The sequence below is a fragment of the Anoplopoma fimbria genome, chromosome 24 (genome assembly GCF_027596085.1).
Source record: "Anoplopoma fimbria isolate UVic2021 breed Golden Eagle Sablefish chromosome 24, Afim_UVic_2022, whole genome shotgun sequence".
NCBI lineage: Eukaryota > Metazoa > Chordata > Actinopteri > Perciformes > Anoplopomatidae > Anoplopoma > Anoplopoma fimbria.
In genome coordinates, this window is record NC_072472.1 from 12,701,657 (window position 1) to 12,720,004 (window position 18,348).

General features: G+C 38.3%; 3 protein-coding genes across 5 annotated transcripts; all 3 read right to left on the reverse strand.

Moving 5' to 3' along the window:
* Positions 1-1,306: 1,306 nt before the first annotated feature.
* On the reverse strand, positions 1,307-4,100 carry timm10b (translocase of inner mitochondrial membrane 10 homolog B (yeast)). Its single transcript, XM_054626322.1, has 3 exons — positions 3,832-4,100; positions 3,638-3,733; positions 1,307-2,711 (listed from the first exon to the last, which is right to left on the reverse strand). Exons 1-3 carry the CDS (start codon positions 3,859-3,861, stop codon positions 2,061-2,063), a joined length of 777 nt encoding a protein of 258 aa, XP_054482297.1. The 5' UTR covers positions 3,862-4,100; the 3' UTR covers positions 1,307-2,060.
* Positions 4,101-6,702: 2,602 nt separating this feature from the next.
* Positions 6,703-11,565, reverse strand: LOC129113848 (uncharacterized). 3 transcript variants are annotated; one of them, XM_054626324.1, is made up of 6 exons: positions 11,466-11,565; positions 10,657-10,758; positions 10,499-10,541; positions 10,189-10,313; positions 9,740-9,792; positions 6,703-8,811 (listed from the first exon to the last, which is right to left on the reverse strand). In XM_054626324.1, exons 1-6 carry the CDS (start codon positions 11,473-11,475, stop codon positions 8,305-8,307), a joined length of 840 nt encoding a protein of 279 aa, XP_054482299.1. In that variant the 5' UTR covers positions 11,476-11,565; the 3' UTR covers positions 6,703-8,304. The 3 variants fall into 3 exon arrangements, with proteins under 3 accessions (XP_054482299.1, XP_054482300.1, XP_054482298.1); XM_054626325.1 differs by having other exon boundaries at positions 6,703-8,808; positions 10,657-10,761; XM_054626323.1 differs by having other exon boundaries at positions 10,657-10,761.
* Positions 11,566-12,708: 1,143 nt separating this feature from the next.
* On the reverse strand, positions 12,709-17,947 carry si:ch1073-15f19.2 (nectin-2). Its single transcript, XM_054626196.1, has 7 exons — positions 17,811-17,947; positions 17,233-17,571; positions 16,654-16,763; positions 16,340-16,496; positions 14,475-14,780; positions 13,687-13,795; positions 12,709-13,486 (listed from the first exon to the last, which is right to left on the reverse strand). The coding sequence occupies exons 1-7, from the start codon at positions 17,869-17,871 to the stop codon at positions 13,333-13,335; spliced, it is 1,236 nt and encodes a 411-aa protein (XP_054482171.1). The 5' UTR covers positions 17,872-17,947; the 3' UTR covers positions 12,709-13,332.
* Between the last annotated feature and the right edge of the window lie 401 nt (positions 17,948-18,348).

An 18,348-nucleotide genomic window follows, 5' to 3' on the forward strand; every position in this document is an offset into this window, starting at 1 on the left:
GTGTGGTGGTGGCGGACGGATGTGTATGTCGTCATCTCATCTTTCATCTGTCATTTGTCAATTTCCTACACGAACTACATGTTTGTGTTCCAAATGCATGGACATGAAAAAAAAAAAAAAAAAAAGGCTAATTTAATCATTTTCTTTCTATAATATTTTGGCAAAACTACAGGTGTCACTTGTAAAAAAAAGAAATTGTTCAATTCAAGCGCTCAGTCATCATTAATTGTAACATTTACACCTGGGGAAAATGACTTTAAAAAGGCCTAACTGTGCTGATTATGGTATTTTAGGGTTGAAAAATGATCTTTTGAGTTCTCCCTGGTGGCTAAACTATATAATGGTGAAAAAAAAAAATGTTTGGTGTTTCTTGCTGCTAATTATCCAACATGCAGCCTATCTGTCTGAGCTAATAGGTCCTATATATCAGCATGGATGATTTATTGTTGGGTTTATGTTTTTATTACTAATAAATGTTGATTAAAACAAGATAGAAGCCATTGTAACACGCTAGAAAGAAAAGCTCATCTCAGGGAGCTGGTACTGTGCATACTGACTGACTGAAACGCTTGTCATAACTTATTGGGACTTTTGAATAGAACAGCCGTTGTTAATGTTATAAGCGACACCTGTACTTTTCTTAGTAGGAGAAGAATATCTGCTGTGATAAAGGCCAGCTCATGTTGTGTTGGGGCCCGACAGATCGTGGACTTTTGAGGCTCAAGTTTGAGAGTTTACAAATCCAAAAAGGATGTATCTGTATTTGACTCAGATAAGAACACCTTTAATTTGGTTATTAAATAAATAGGACGAAGATATGGAGCCTACTCATCGGGACTTTTTACAGGTAAAAGATGATGGTGGTTGGCCTCTTTGTTGTATCAACAATATGCTAATAAAAAATATAGCATTTATGTTTGTATTACAGTTAGTTCCATTATGGCATGACAATAAAATTCAAACTCGAACATCTGTGTCTTGAACTATTTTCATTCTTATCCTAATTCTAAGCATTTCTTCTACCATCCAGTAGAGGAAATCCAGCCATCAGTCACAGTCAAAAATCGCATTTTATAGTTTTGAAGGGGACATAACATGTTTAGTGCAAAGACAGGAAATTATGGGAGGAGAGGGAGGTGATGATATGTGACTGAGGTCATTAACTGGACTCACACCCACAACAGTGAGTGTGGCACGATACGCCCCGACCACTTCCGCGTTAGGACATCCAGCTGAAATAGGACCTTACAAGAGGATACCAATGGAACATTTAAATAAAATACATGACAAAAGCAATAGACACTCTAATATTTATTATTGAAGATGATCACCTCTCAAACAGTTATCAGGAATGAGTGTTCTCAGGGTGTCAACAGATTGAGCCCCTGCTGTAAATCCAGACTGAAGTCCAAATGTGGTCAAGCGGCCACAATCAAGGAGGCAGCTCCGGGATGATCCTTGTGGAGCTTTGAGGGCAATAACACTGCCATCACTAAATCATCATATTTCAACTGACATTACACAAACATACACTCACATACTGTTACAAGAACTTCCTTTTTGTTTTGCCTCTTATTACAAAACATTTACACCTACAATTGTAATGTCTGCATATTTGTTTTTGTTAACATTTCTGGCACTTTGCAATATTGTCAGAAATAACTATATATTCTTATTAAGAGAGACAGGCTTGACTATGATTGGTCACCATAAAGGTTCATTTTTATCTTTCTGTCTGATCACAGGGCACTAATGCTGTAATCTTAGATTATTTTCATTAGTCAACAGTCTATACATTTTTTAAGATTTTTTAAATTGAAATATGAAAACAGAAAAGCATCAAATGTTCACATTTGAAATAATAAGCTCAGATATTATATGACATGAAGAGATAATAATAGTTGTTGCAAAGTTGATATCTTATTTTATAATTCATATCAATCTGTTAATCAGCAATTATTTTCAACAATACAGAAAATGTCACATTTGGGTTGTTTGTGGAGGGAGTATTGGCCATATCACTACAGTTTAACCACTGGAGACACCCAGTCCGTCCATCATTACTCGCCTGACGGCGGCGTAACCTCTGGGGCTCTCTGTTGGCCTGACAAGCTCTCAATGGATTTAGAAATTGTAGGTGCAGCTACTGTTGACACCGGCACATCTGGTTTAGATGGCGTAAACACAGGCGCTGAGAACGCAGACTCAATTTGGGCACCAGCTATGGGCGGCGGAGGTAAGCCTGCAGTATAAGATGGTCCATTTCCAGGTTCTCTAAGCACAGAGAAATTTGCTGTTTCAATCACAGGTGTGAGAGTTGAGGCAGCTGATAATTTGACTTCTGATGCGGTCGTGGAAGTGGACCTGGCAGCGTCAAGCTCAACTGGAACATTTAATTCTACTGGCTTAAAGACTGAGACATGGGCATCTGGTCCAGCATCATCAATCGTCATTGAAGCAAAAGTTTGATCCAACACTTGTGGGGGTTGAGATGAGGTGATGGGGGTTTGAGATGCTGGTGAGGCCTCTGTGGCAGGAGGCTCCACGTATGCAGATGCCGCAGCCTCTGCTGCCTTGGCGTTTTCTGCTGCCTTGGCCTCCATCTCGTCCATCCTGCGCTGTACCATCCGAGGCATCAGCTGCACGTAGGTGCTCATCAGGCGGTGGTTGGAGCGAATCAGCTTCCCCGCACAGCTGTCCACACAGCGCTCCTGGACGGACAACAACAATAAGTGATGATGAATGGATGACTTTAAGTAAGCACAGGTTTATAAAAGGGCTGTATACATAAAGCCTAACGTGTTCATAGTACACTATATGGCCAAACGTATGTGAACAGAGTCCTCAGACTCTGTATCTCATGGTTTGTATTAGGTTCCCTTTCTTCAATACATGAGAATCTTAAAAATAGAGCATACTGTAATACTCTAGACCAGTGGTTCTCAAATGGGGGTACGTGTACCCCTGGGGGTACGTGAAGGCACTCCAGGGGGTACGTGAGATTTTTTTAAAATATATTTAAAATTAGCATCCATTCAAAAATCCTTTAAAAATTGTTATTTAATAAATATTCAATAAAATATAAGTGTAAGTTCATAAACTGAATTCAATGCAACAATGCAATCTTCAGTGTTGACAGTTTAATAAATCAGACACTGATGGCACAGCGCTGTGTATTACATCTTTTTTTTCAACCAAAAATGCTTTGCGCTGGTTAGGGGGTACTTGGCTAAAAAAGTATTTCACAGGGGGTACATCACTGAAAAAAGGTTGAGAACCACTGCTCTAGACAACAGAATGCCTTCACCTTTACAGCAGCGGTGTAGTGATGTCCCTTTCCCTTTTAAACATGTCATCATTAATGACCCCTATGCACAAAGCAAGGTCACTTGCTCAGAGCCCTGACCTCAACATCATAACCTTTTTTTGGGGATGAATAGACTAAAAGCAAGGCCATAGAGCTGAGTGTACTACAGCAGCTTATTAATAATGCCCATGGTTTTGGGATATATGGGTGTGTAACGTTTGTCTATCTATATACTTTTGGCCATGTTTTGTAAGGTTAAATGCACACAAATGGCAGGTAGTGTAAAATGAGGTGTGTTGAGGTATGTCCTATGATTTCAAGCTCTCGCACCTCGTCCATGGTGAGGTTTCTGTAGTTGAAGTTGCTGCTGCATCGCTGGAAGCAGATTTCAGTCATGCGGTTGTAAACCAGAAGGAAATCCCTCAGCTGTAAGAGACACACACACACAAAAACACACTCACTATCAGACTGTTCATTTACATATAAACCCAATGTATCCGCCACTGTATCTGAATGACACTTACATTTCTTAGCTGCTGGTCAGGCTCCATCATGATTCCGTCTTAAGTGGACTACCGTAGTGTTGTAGTTAGTTAGCTAAAATGCTAACGTCTAAAGCTTGACTCGAGCAGGTTATGGATTCCCTGAGCTTTAGCTGAATGACAACACAATTCTGCAAGGTTTGATTTATATATCAGCTTTAACGTATCACTAACAGCACCTAAACACGAACTGAGCTTCAGGGAATAGTTTAAAATCGCATGACATTCACATGCGCGCTGCCATTTTGTTAACAAAGATCGTCTACGAACCAGAAGATGCTTCACTCGGTCATAATTAAAGTGGCAACAGAAAGCATTTCCACTTCGAACCCTAGCGTTTCACAAGTGATACTTGTTTGATGTACCGGAATGGTCCTAACTGTTCTACGACTTTTTTTTTTTTTTTTTTTTTTTTTTTTTAAAGCGGATGTTTCTTTGGTTAATACTGTAGAAACCCTTTGTGGAAACAATGTTTCACAACATCCTGTGTGAATAATAACAGAACTGGTTGCTCTCTGTTTCAATGTGAAGTTGTCACAGAGACTTATCTTATTACATATCATAATAAATCCTCTCGGATAAAGTTTGGTCATTTCCACATCATAATTATATTGATTATTGGTTATTTTTAGCAGTACATACAATCCACTAAAGGCTGAACCAACAAAAGGGCAATACAAACTGTAATGGCATGCATTGCCTGTAAAGTATTATACAATTAGAATCCGACCTTAGATATTCCCATGTTCTAATGACTATTTGATATTTTATATATTTTCCTATTTTTCTTATGTTCTGCAGTTGCACCAATAGTTCAAATGACTTTAATACTTTCAGGAAAATTAGCTTGCTCGGTTCTGAATATGTTGACATCAAAACACTACTCATGTGTCTTTGACATCTTATCACCTATTGCCTAAATTTAGTATTTTCATAGTTTGCTCATTTATGAATATATCAACATAACCACCTGTTCATCACAATAGCTAGTTTGTAAAATAGCCCTTAGAAAATCCTTTATCATCATTTACATTTGATAGTGGTAAGTGGACCTGCATATCCTTTCCAATCTTCAGACCACCCAAAGCGCTCTCCTCTGCATGCAAACATTAACCCATTCATACACTGATGGCAAGGTCTGCCACGCAAGGTAACACCTGCTCATCACATTTAAATATAATCATTCATCCACACACCGATGGCACAGCCTTCAGGAGAAATGTCAGGTTCAGTTTCTTGCCCAAGGACACTTCATAGCGGACTAAAGCAGCCTGGGATCCAACTGCTGATCATTAGACTACCGGCTCTACTTTCTGAGCCACAGTTGACCTATTGCCATAAAAATGCTCATGTCAAGGTTGTAATTTCAATAGATTGCTCATTTCTGAATATAAACCCCCTCTCATGCAAACTCTCACAACTTTCACATTTATTAGATTGTGATAAAGTTCTTTGCAAATTACTTCAAAGGTGTAGACACTTTTACAGTTTGTAAATGACATACCAAAGTGTGCACATGCAGTTTGACAATGAAATGACGGGAGAGTGCAATAGTTTGTAATGCTATACAAGGGAAATAACTGGCCCCAAAGCTTTACAGATGTTTGAGAAAGATCACACACAGCTTTATTTGAGGAAATGGGTGGTGAGAGTGGATCCGGTGATAACGGTGGAGCGGGGCAGACAGAGTGAGCTCAACTTAAGGCTGGAAAGCAGACTGGCAAGGTGATGGACGAAACAGGCAGAGAAAGGACTTGAAGCACATGGATACACAGGATTATACAGGGTACAGACAAACAGGAGGATGAAACTGAAAAACTTGAAACTGGCTGTAGCTTTTGTACCATATTGGCAACATGAATGATGTGGCGAAAATGGGAACGTAGGGCCGGGGAAAATATATACTGCAGGAGCTTGATTAGTGGATAGTTCACAGGTGTGCAGGTTGATCGATAGCAGGAGTGGGATTGAGTGACATGCATAGACAAACGTACACATAGTCAGAGAGAGAACAAACAGGGGACCACACAAAAACACAGGGCTAAAGCAGAAAACACTAGAAATGAGGGAAAGGCACAGCAGGCCCATAACTTCACCAACAATGATATCGAATGTAACAGGAAAAAAATTGACTTTACAGATCCACTTGCCATAATTGAGTGGTAGGATACATTGGCAAGTGGCCCAATATTTAGTGGACAGATATAGGCTACATATATCTGGTTGTCCTCTTTCTAACTAAATTAGTAACCAGTATGTGGTACCTCTCTGTTCTTTTTGGTTGCCCCAACTCTGTGATAGCTCTTAGTTCATCTCCACTTTATTTAGAGTATCAAGATTGTATTTTGGTTATTTTAGTTACGTTTTCAAATATGCAATCCGGTACAAGAGCATCAAAGTGAAATGCAATGGGGCCTGGGAGATTACTGTCTGTCAGCTGTAAAGAACTGTTCACATTTTGAAAAAACATCCGCATACTCACAGCTCCACAGCCCTGATGGGTGCTGGCACATTGAGAAAGAGTGATTATATGAATAATGGTCTTTTGTTAAAAATGAACAAGCTTGTAGCTGGTTACGTGGTGGGGAAGATGCTGCCAATATCAACTGTAGAGTCTCCATCTTTCCGTGGGATTATTATTAAAGTCCCTATGACGTGTAATGCAGAGGTCACAAACCGTGCGTACAAACATTTAACCATCAATATTTTATCTGAATTTACCTTTATTCTGTGAACAAATTTTGAATTCAGCTTAAATAATGTGTACGCACTAATGATGAATGCCCGATTAGGCTGTCTAAATGTAAACACACACCTTTTTTCTTTTTTTAAAATATATTTTATTTTGCTTTTTCAAGGACAAACCCATTGACACATGGCACGTAGCCATTAAATAATAAATTACAGTACAAAGCCAACAAGACAACGAACAACTCAAACTTAAGGTAAAAAAACAACAAAAATGACAATAAAATTATATAACTAAACAAACATTGAGAGACACAGGGCAGCATCTCGTACCACGGATCAGGTATTCAATCACAACCCCAATACAAGATTAACAAAAGACACTATCTATTTGGCTTAATGGGAAATACAATTTTTAGCAATGGCCAGCAAGATCTCTGTGAGTTTTATCGCATGGCTATTTTTGATGATGGATTTGGAAAAGTTACCCAATAAACAAATCTCTGGGTCCAATAGAAACTCAACACCATGAATACTGGATAGGGTGTTGCTCACTCCCTGACAAAATCTCTTTAGTTTAGGGCACTGCCAAGTGGAACGTAAAAAAGTTCCCTCTTCTAGATCGCATCTAAAACAAAGGGGGAAAAATATGGGAGTTGTATTTGTGTAATTTATAATGAGTGATAGCTGATTACACACACTGTTTTAAACAAAATGCATATCATATTCAAACCACATTTATTAGAAAAGTCTTAGCAATATTTGATTGTCTTTCATCCCAATCAATTATTGTTAGTTAAAATGTATTCATTAAAATCTAGCTGATAATAATTTACATAGGACAAAATGTTACTTATTACAACTTAAATGTGCAAAGATGAAGTGCTTTGCTATGGAAGACAAGGGATATATTTATAGTATTTTTTCATACCAAGATGACAGTTACTAATACTGCCTGGTTATTTGTGTAACCCATAGAGGGGAAGGAGGCCATGGTTGGCTAATAAAAACAAATCAACCAGTTGGTGTACTGCAGACCTCTGACTGCTGAGTTCACTTCAGAGCTCAGCTCCCTCAGCAGACAACAAGGCAGTAAATTATCCCCCCCCAAGTGGGGATCACAGAGAGGAAATAACCATTTTGACAGACGGCGCTGTAGCTCGCATGTGCAATTGATCATGGAACTAATGAACATTATCGTAACTTTGACTTGGAACATTTTCTGTGGGTGACATTTACATGACAATATGACCACAGGAAAAATAAAATGATAACTAATATATCCCACTTACATTTTTTTTTACATATGCTTAGGCAACATTTATTTAACATATATTTAAGAAAGTCAAAGCTTGGCTATCGCCTACAGCATGGAAAACAAATGTGTGATTTTTTCCCCCTCTTCACGCCTTTCTGAGACATCTGTTGATGTACGATAATGAGACATCAAAACAATGAAAGATCTTTCTGTCCTGATGTTTTTGTTGATAAACAGAACATTTCCATGTGGCCCTTGACCTCTAAATGTCACCCAGTTTCCTATTCTCTTCATATCCTCTACATGTATTCCTTCGTTCGGCACAGAAAGGTACACCTTTTGTTCTGTAAATGCTCTGTGTGAAGAGTTCAAGGGGTGGTTTGTTCGAATCAGAAAGGAAATTGCGCAAAGCTCGTTGATTATTGAAGGTGACAGACACGGTCATGGAAAGTTACTTTTGCTTTTTCAGGTGTCTAATTCACTTCTGAACATCTTAATAAGATGTCTTTCTAATCTTGTGGCTCACTGTCATGGCTAAAGCTTCTGGTAAAACAATCCATTCCACTCTGAATAGCCCCTACCTCTGTAAGCTGTGTGCATACACTGCCATTATTGTCTTGTCTATCTTTTCTTTCCTCACTTCTTTGCTCTCTTTTCCACTTTGTACTTCGCCCATCATCCTTCCTTCTTATTCCTTCCCAACCCCCATCCTCCCACTCCATGTTTATGCCCCTTTCTCTTTCTGTCTCCTCTGCCTCTTGGGCTATCTGTTGACTGTTCAGGTAGATGCTACTGTGCGAAACCATGGTGCTTGTGTCTCTGGAGGGGAGGTGAGCATCCATGTCTGCTTCCACCTCCAAGAAAGCATTCAGAGGGGGTGTGAGGTGGACCGGCAGCTCGTCTTGAAGTTTGTTCCGTCCCTGAGCCTGGCCTTGCTGGTGGCGATTCTTTTTCATGCGTTTCTTTGCCATCTTTAGATCCAGCGAGGCATAATTCAGGTCAGGCTGCAAAGACTTCTGTCAAACAATGGAGACAAAATGTTTACATTAAGAAACAAAAAAAAGCTGCAGCACTTTAAATGATATATTCTAGTCTTGTGGCTGTAGGTTCTCATGTATTTCTGTAAGCCCTAGTCTATTTTTGGTACATATGTGCTTAATTTTGTTCATTGTTCCGTTTCATTAACCACAATGTTTGTGTTGCTGCCTTCCGTATTGAAGCAAATCTGTCAGCATGGGTATAAACTGGTCTGCACTCTGCATGTGTATTTATACACCAAATACAACCCATTATATTGTAGTTTCAGTGTGAATATAAAAACAAATGCACTATTACCAGCATTTACAAACTTTAGTCAAATTACTTTTCTAAAACATGATTACACTTTGTAAACAACACTAAAAACCAGCTGTTTGTTTAGTGCATATCATATTAACTACATTTCATCTTCCATATTGGAGATGGTAAATGGATTTGTACATGTTTTGCGCTTTTCTATTCTTCTGAGCACTCAAAACACTTTTACACTACATGTCATCATTCATCCACTCGCACACATTCATACACTGATGGCAGGGGCTACCATGCAAGGTGCCACCTGCCCATCAGGACTCCAACTAATCATTCATACCCATTCATACAGCAATTCAGGGTTAAGTGACTTGTCCAAGGACACATCGACATGGACTAGCAGAGCATGGGTTTAAAAATTGAATTATCATTGTGTAAGTATAATCAGTGAAAATGAATAACATCGGGCAGGTTAAAATGAAACCCAGCGCACAGAAGCATGCGAAATGTATTTCCTTTTTCCACTCTGCAATAATGCGGTCAGTCCCTTCACAGGCTATCTAATGTATGATAGAATGATACATCATAAAGGTTATAATAAAGTACATAATATCATTTAAGACAGTAGTCTGAACATATAGTCAAAGCCGTTACCTTCATTTGTTCTCTCGAGTGTTCCATGGATTCATAGCAAATTTCTACAAAGTCTGAACAAGTAAAACACAGGATTGGTCATGTTTGACATTCTACTAATCACAATAGGCACACATATACATCAAGAATGAGAAAATAGAAATATCTATCTAGCTAAACAACACAGCTTAACTTTGAAAGTGACTTTAAACAGTGGCTCAAAATGAAATACAGCTTTTATCCAAATGCATTTATTTCTGCATGGAATTGATCCGTGTTAACTTGGCCACACGGCATTTGCAATAATATAATGTCTTCAAACACAAAAAAGAAAACAATCATATTTTAATTATTATTAAAAAAATAACTGAGTAGACAAATTGTACAAAAAATACATTTGTGTTTGACTGGCATTCTAAGAAAAACTAATTGATTTCTTGTAAATCTGACAGAATGCGTGCCGTGCTCACCACTTCTGTCTGAGCTGATGTTGCCGTAGATTGGATTTTCCTGTTGCTCATGATGATTTAGAGGATTTTCCTGCTGCTCATCATCATTGATGTTATGAAAATAATGCCCTTCATCTTGTGACGGGCTTCAACAAGATATGGAAAACAATTTCTAAATATTTTTCGATAACAAGATATAATTTGCACACTACAAAGAAAAAAACACTGAATTTTGTTATTAATTATTACAAATTAAGATGAATAGGACTAAATAAATGACAGACATGCACACATGTTTAAGCTTCATTAAATAAATAGATAAAAAGCATACCTTTTTGCTGTACAAATGTGTATTAAGCAGCACACGTCTGTGTCTGTATGAACAAAATATTTAACAATTTGTAGAATAACTTGTAAAAGCGGAGAGGTTTAGAATCAATGGTGACCAAATTTAAAAAAACAATGACTTTACGTGTAACCATACAGTACCTCTGCACAATTGTTTGCTTCGTCTGATGCATATGATGATATTGATACACAAAGAGATGAACAAGGCCAGAGATAATACCACCAGACCTATGACTTTAAGGTCTTCTGAAAGACAAACACAGACGGCTATTATTATTATTATTATTGTTTTTTTGTTCTTTTTTATGACAAACAAAGATGAAGGTAAAAGCTTCTACAATTCTGGACAATTCCAATCCCTGACTTTTAAGATGAGAAACTGGAGGAAAACAAAGAAAGTAGCCATTATAGAATGTTATTCATTCTACGCACTGTTATAGAAATGTGCACTGTACCAATTTTAGCTAAACAATACTGACAAATTTCATTATGTCAACTGAAGCCACAGTTTTATTGTAAATGATTTAAACTCCAAGCAGTTTTATTGTAAATCTATCTTAATTTTTAAGTTACATTACATTACATTACAGTCATTTAGCAGACACTTTTATCCTTTTTTATATATAAGTTAAAAAAGTAATTTGATGATAAAGCGTCAGATGTTTGCCACATGGTATGATAACACTACGTAGGGCCCACTGTGACATCGACAGAATAAGGTAACGTGTGGATACTATACTTCAGTAAAAAGAGCATTATGATTATTATCTCATTGCGTTGTTTCACAGTTTGTTCTGCCATATTCTGTGACATAGGCTTCTGAAAGTATTTAGCTTTTCCTGTTTTTGTGGTATAAGCAGTATACTAAGGGATACAACATTAAGACCAATGCAATGTAGCAATATCATATACAAGTTTGTACATCTAAATCTTATTTTAGAAGATCTTACCTAGCGTCATGTTCCAGCTGTCTTGAACAAAACTGGTTGTCTGCCTGCCACGATTGCTCTCAGACTAAAGGGCATCACCGTGTTTAGTCCGTGAGGTGAACTACACTGTAGTCTATTTTTACTTTGCCTTAGTCTCTCTCGTCACAGTGCTTTGAAAACTTGCTGCTCTTCAGTTACAAACAGGAAGCAATGTAACCTCATTTTGAGGCACCCAGTCTCAATTCCATTGTGCAGTACAATACAATCTCAAATAGATGACTATCTGAATATGACAATGGTATTATAAATATCTCGATAGCAAGTTAAATAGTATTTATTGCTGTAAAAAAATGTCAGCACATAAACAAACAAGCAAAAATGACTTTGCACCCTACAAACAAAACCTTTTCATTATATTTAATTGTGAGCTAAGAATTTTAAAATGTTTTGGAAATGGAGATTCAACTGCTAGATGTAGCCCTTATTTACTGAACCTAATTCTGAACTTAAACCTCAAATAAATAGTAACACTTTTAGTGACCTTCTTTATCAGTTCTCTTAAGGCGAGCGAATCTTGTGCACACATGTGAACTTGGTTTGAATACAGTACAATTGAGCTTTATGTATTATACGGGTTGTCTGTGGCTTCAGAGCTATGTATATCAAGAATGTATATTGCCTTACACAGAGTGCATTGTGGTTTTGCTACTGTGGTCATAAAATCAGAAGAGGAAAAATGCCATTTTGAAAAGTTTCTCAGGACGGCTAAATGCAAAAGTGTTTGTGAATGTGTGTGTGTATAGTGTGTGTGTGGGGGAAAAAAACAAACATCTACTGAGACCAAATTAAGCACGGTCTACTCAGTGTGGTCTACAAACAAAAATTTCAGTCTCATAAAAATAATCAACCCACAAGTATAAAAAATAAATAAAACCTGTAAATACAAAAAAATATGAAAAGCTATTTTAACATTTCCAACACCCACTTCCTCTATGTGCGAAGGTAGTTATGTGGTGGTTGTTATGTGCTAGACATTTCATTTCTCATGTGGTTTGTGGTTTAAGTCTCCAGTGGCACTTATTGGTACATGTGGACATCAGTGGTGTTTTATATAAATATGTCGGTCAATTTGCTGCATGAGCCTTAAACAACTGCAAAAAGTTAGAGCAAGTCATTGGACATCTGGGCAAGAAAATCTCAATCGCAGCTATAAGCGATGAAAGACAGAATTGTGAAGTAAATCAGCCATATAGTTCAAACAGGGTTGTTTGTATGACAATGTTTATTCATTGCTGCATAGGATACAATGGCTTGGACTTTATAAGAAAGACACAGTGAATATATAATATTGCAAGAATACCATAAAAGACAATAACACAAGCACCTGCAGTGTAAATGCTCAAGGTCAATTTAAATGGTAAGTGGACTTCACCTCTTCACATCCATTTAAACACTGATGGCAGGGGCTACCATGCAATGTGCCAGCTGCCCATCAGGTTTAACAAACCATTCACACCCATTCATTCTCCGTAGGCACAGCCTTCGGGAATGTCCTGCTGCCAATCTTCTGATTTAAAGACGCCCGCTATACCTCTGAGCCACAGTGGCCCAGAGTCAAATTAAACCAGCTCTCATTTTCAAATGATAGAAACATGAAGGGGAATTTTTACACAACTTTTATATACAAAAGCATAGAGCCCACCCGGGTTCTACAAAAAGCCGGTATTTGTACAATTGTCTGTGTTGTAACTGCAGTTTTAACTGACCATAACTGCAAGTGATACACTTTGTGACTCTGAATGTAACCAAAATAGGATACAGCGCAAACACTATGTCCCCACAATGACTTGCAATGTAATTAAATGTAATTAATGCAATACATTAGGCATTATACATTAATAAACATTTGTTTCATATCTTTAAGTTCTGTCACAGAGTTACATCTTGCAGTGGGGAAAGGCTGTGTTGAAATCTCATGGTGTCTTGCAGCTGTATACTTGACTGGAGGAGGAGGGGGTTTGAACGTAGGCGGTAGATCCATCCTGCAGAGAGAGAGAGAGAGCATAAATATTGACTCTTGCCATTGCTAGAAAGTTAGTTGTATCCAAAAAGTATGCAGTTTTATAGATCATGTGTTTCTATCAGTAAAAAAGAAAGATATGAGGTTCACCCAGTGCATGACCCTGAATAAATGCAAGCAGGTATAAAGAATAGTTCCATGGATAGTTATTGAGAGTTTTACCTCTCCTTCATTATTTTTCTGAAGTAGAGAAAGCCAGCCGCAGCGATCAATACCAGGATCAGGACGGTGATTGGCAACAACAACAGATGACTCTGTGCACCACCAGTACCTGAGAAGCAAATTCAGTGAAGGGGAAATAGTGTAATTTCAGGGGACGGCAACAGCAAAAGATATGTTTCTAAGATATCGATCAGCTACCTCTGATGAATCTCTGCAGCCTCCAACAAATATTGATAATAAGTGTTAAGCCATAAAACCTTTTTGCCTTGAGGCAGAAAACTGTGTCTCGCCGTCCTCCCCCTCAGTAGGTCGCACTCAGAAGTTGACACACTTTTTAACAAGATTCCTACAATTTAAAATGCATCTAGCCTGAGGCTTATAGAACTGGAATCTGCAAAGCCTTCATATGTGATGAAGACACGGATTGTGAAATCAAAGAAACTTCGGCTGATAATAATTTGTATTTGTCTTAAGAGGGTCTTGCCTTTGAGCATTTAGCGCTGTTGTCTGTTGTTATTTACTGCTTTGAAATGTTTTTTTATTGTTTTCTTTCCGGCACTGCTGCTGCTCGCAGACCCCAGAGCAAATAATATTCCCAAAACAATCTGAGCGCTTCAATAAAAAGCCATTTCAGGCGAACAAGGATTTATGATTCTCAGACAAAGACCGGGTCGTGGTATGGTTGATAATAGTCACAGATTCTATCCTTGGAATTTTTCATTCATGGGAGGGAAATGTTACAAATTTACCAGCCTGAATCAAATAATGAAATATTAAGTAATTATTACCTTCATCCTCAATGACTACTGTTGTGTTTGCAGGGCTCAGAGTTGGGGCTGTCCCAGTATGGCCTCCTGTGGACTCATTCCTCGTCTCATATGTTGTTCTGGAAGTCTTACTACCATGCTCTTCAACTGTGACATTTCTGGAGTTCAGATTATCATCTGTTACATCAGTGCTCATATTCGTGGTCCAAGTTACACTGGAGTCAGTTGTTGAAGGCCCAGTAGTTGGTGATGTGGTAAATCCGCTGTCTTCTGGTTCGATCAAACCCTCCTCAGTTACATTAGACTGTGGTGGCATAGTCGCAAGATCTGAAAGAAGCAAAACATGGATTAAATATGCTGTCAGCAACATCATACTGCACTGTTTTGATGTTGGCCCTGAATCCAATACCTACTTCCTTGAAGCTCCACAGTTCTTACTTGTTAAAAAAGAAATACCTGAAATGGAAAACTGCACACGGATTCACAAACTGTAGCCAAGAAACTGTACATGTTAGCGGCATTCAAGTAATTGGCGTATTAGGGATAGCTTTCTTGCCAAGAGTTAAAAGCCAATTAAAAATGTAGCTGCTTAGCTGAAGCATAATGACTGGAAACTGTTTATTGATAATCTGCCTACCAGCACCTCTAAAGGTGAAGTTAAAAAGGAGTCAAATCATCTGCTGGAACTATTTCTTCAGCAGGTGCAGCAACTTTCTGGAGTCTATGCTGGATGCCTGGGAACTGCTACCTAATAAATAACTTTACACTTAACCTCCAGTAAAATGTGATCTTGGTTGTTGTACATGTTTTCCGAAATGTTGAACGTTGATTCCTTTAACAAGCTTCACATTGGAAAGTTTAATGTGGAGTCGGAACTTTAAGTGATGCACTACAAAAACTTTAAAACACCCAGTGCACAGTTGTACATCTTTTAAACAATGGGCACAGATTGGAGAGGCAAAGGTGTGGGCATGAATTGCAAATTCAACATTATGGTGTAAATGTATTCTTAATGAGTACATTAAATAATTTGTAGTGTGTCAGTAATTTTTTTCCCCTGCATACCCCCAAATTTAATCAGGAGAAATCCATCCTTAATTTCAGCTCACATATCCCATGAGATGTAACCTAGAAAAGCATTAAATACAATCCAATGATGCGATGCATTGTGATCTAATATGTGGTTCAAGCATGTAAATTCAATATTTTCATGCCTTCATTGGGGATGTACTTCTCCTATATGTCCAACAGAATGTGCTCTCACCCCATGTCATAATTCAGAGACTGTGTTGAGACTCTGCTGTGTTTGTTATTGTGGTTTGAAAGCAGGAAGTGACTTCTGACTTCTATGTGGCTTATGTTTTTTTCTTTTGTTACAGTTTGAAATTCTCATGAGAAACATGAACACAGGAAGAGAAAGAAGACACCGGAGGATTCTTTTTTCTGCTTAAGCATAGCCACCTGCCAGCACTAGACCAAACTAAATCACAAGTGGGGGCAGACGACATGCAGCTTGGTTGTTTTACAATTTAAAACTGTGAATACTGCTTGGTTCTGTATTCATCGGATCCCACGAGGCAATTGATTTCACTCTTAAAATTTTGTTACTCCCAATTTAATCACAGTAACTGGTGCATCCTCATAACATGGCTTGCAGCTTCTAAATCCTTTGAATTCTCTCTCCTTCCTTTCAGCTAGTTAAAAATTTTAATTGAGTGAGTTCCAGTATAATAACAAAAGTCAAGTATCAGCTCTTTGGTCCAGTGCAGTTTATTAAGTCATTCAGTCTCTTGGGCCCTCTAGATTGTTAATCCAGCCCTGAGGAAATGCTGAGATTGAGTTTGACACAAAGAGAGAAATAAAGGCAAAGAAATGGAGAGTCTCACCTGTCCTTAAACTGGTGGTTGCTGTTAGCACCGTGATGATGAACTCTTTATGCAGACTTTTGTTCCCTGTGTTGACAGTCAGTGTATAAACCCCTGTGTGAGCATCAGACACACACGAGAGCTCCAGAGATTCATTCTCTGACACCAGCGTCTTGTTCTGGGGCAAAACAAGATTATGTATATAAATACCTTTTTCATGCAAAGGTTTTTTGTGTGTTGTTGGTTTTGATGTCAGAGGTAATCAAATCATCTTGACGTGTAATGAATGAAATGAAATTCATGTAAGGGCAGAAATGGGCTGATTAACAGTTTACCTTGGTCCACTTGTACTTTGCATCAGGGAACAGTCTGCATTTAATGGTCACATTTTCTCTGGAATGGACCTTGACTGCGCTTTCCACATCACATATTATATTAATATCATCTAATAGAGAGAAAATGTAAGATTAATTTGGAATGACAACACAATAATTCTTATGTAAAACATCTGCTGTAAATAGTATACAGCAAATGACAATTGGCAAAAGATTAGTCAGATTCAATACACAATACCTATTTTGTTCATAACACCCCTTTAGTTCCGTTACAGCTCAATAGAAGGTGAGGGTGTATTGTGCCTACATCATTGGACAACTAAATGAGTGATCAGGCAAATAAAAAAGTGGGATGAAAATGCACGGCAAACAAATCCTTTAGATGTGTTCTTGCAATTATTACATACATTTGCTCAGAAGCAAATAAGTGCTGAGATTGGCAGAGGAACGGAGCTCTGATGCAATCAGGAGTAACATGAAATATATGCATTGGACATTAGGATAGAAAGTTACTGCACATCTTTATCCTGCGGTTGTGATATGTAGGTATGGCTTTGCATGTACTTCACTTCATCTTACCTTTGATCTCTAGCAGTATTTCTCTCCTGAGTATGCCCAGAGGAAAACTTGTAATGGAACAAGTATAGAGACCACTGTCCTGTGTTGTCACCCGGTAAAGTTGAAGATTGTAGCCCATCGACACGTTCTCAATCTGCATGGTGATGTTAGGCCAAACCATATTGAGTCCCATGGTCGGGACGTACACAGCCAGCTTTGTGTTTTCAGGATTGTTCTTGCTCCATTCAATACTGCTAATATGCAGACCAGGACTCTTTTTTACAGTGCAGGGTAAGGTAACATTCTGGCCCACTACTGCTTCCATCCTTTTATTTTGGAACACCTCAACATCCTGGAGCCCTGTTGAGCACATCAGATAGCATTGTAAGCAAGAAAAAGTGAGGATACAAAATCACTTACACTTTGAAGTTGGTATTACAGACTGCAGTCCGCTGGGATGCAGGCAGATACAATCATAGCATTATACCGAGGCAGAATGTCACACCATAAGCCAATACACATTGCCAACCCATTGTGAATATCCCATCGTTGCTGGTGTATTACATGACATTAGAACTGCACATGTGGTCCAGGATTACCTTGTATAATTGAGGCAAGAAGCAAGAGAGAGAAGGCCGTTCCCAGGACTTCTCCAGCCATGTTCTGAGCTCCCCAGACTTATACGACCAATCAGGCTGAAGCCATCGACGGATTTAGAAAAGACAGAAAAGAGTAAACTGTCAACTGAGGTTAAAGAGTGAGGCAGAGACTGAAAGCAGGGTGACCTATCTTCACAGGAAGCCATATGTATAGCGTTGCGGTGAAAACCTCCTGTGCAAAGCAAATACTTGCAATAGAAGTAAATCTCCGCAGTGCTTGTCAATGTTTGCTCTTTTATTTGAGACTAACCAACAGGATGCAGATAATTGACTCATTTTAAGTTACATTACATCACTGACGATCTAAAACATCCATGAAGAAAGATACCGAGGGAACACACTTACACAGGCATGACTGGAAGATGAATGCTTTATTGAATTCATTTTATTTTCAACATGTGCAGGTTGAAAATTAAATAAGAGTTTTTAATTTATTTCATTATTTGAACTGTATTTTTGTATTTAACTCAAAGTTTGA

Excerpts from the sequence above, each read along its gene's own strand:
- timm10b (XM_054626322.1), bottom strand. The coding sequence starts at position 3,861 with ATGATGGAGCCTGACCAGCAGCTAAGAAAT. Across the intron at positions 3,734-3,831 it reads CTGACCAGCAGCTAAGAAAT|CTGAGGGATTTCCTTCTGGT; the intron begins GTAAGTGTCATT and ends TGTCTCTTACAG. Across the intron at positions 2,712-3,637 it reads GAAACCTCACCATGGACGAG|GAGCGCTGTGTGGACAGCTG; the intron begins GTGCGAGAGCTT and ends TTGTCCGTCCAG.
- LOC129113848 (XM_054626323.1), bottom strand. Across the intron at positions 10,314-10,498 it reads CACATTTGTACAGCAAAAAG|CCCGTCACAAGATGAAGGGC; the intron begins GTATGCTTTTTA and ends ATCTTGTTGAAG. Across the intron at positions 9,793-10,188 it reads CATCAGCTCAGACAGAAGTG|ACTTTGTAGAAATTTGCTAT; the intron begins GTGAGCACGGCA and ends TTACTTGTTCAG.
- si:ch1073-15f19.2 (XM_054626196.1), bottom strand. The coding sequence starts at position 17,871 with ATGGCTGGAGAAGTCCTGGGAACGGCCTTCTCTCTCTTGCTTCTTGCC. Across the intron at positions 17,572-17,810 it reads TCTTGCCTCAATTATACAAG|GGCTCCAGGATGTTGAGGTG; the intron begins GTAATCCTGGAC and ends TGTGCTCAACAG. Across the intron at positions 16,764-17,232 it reads AATACTGCTAGAGATCAAAG|ATGATATTAATATAATATGT; the intron begins GTAAGATGAAGT and ends TCTCTCTATTAG.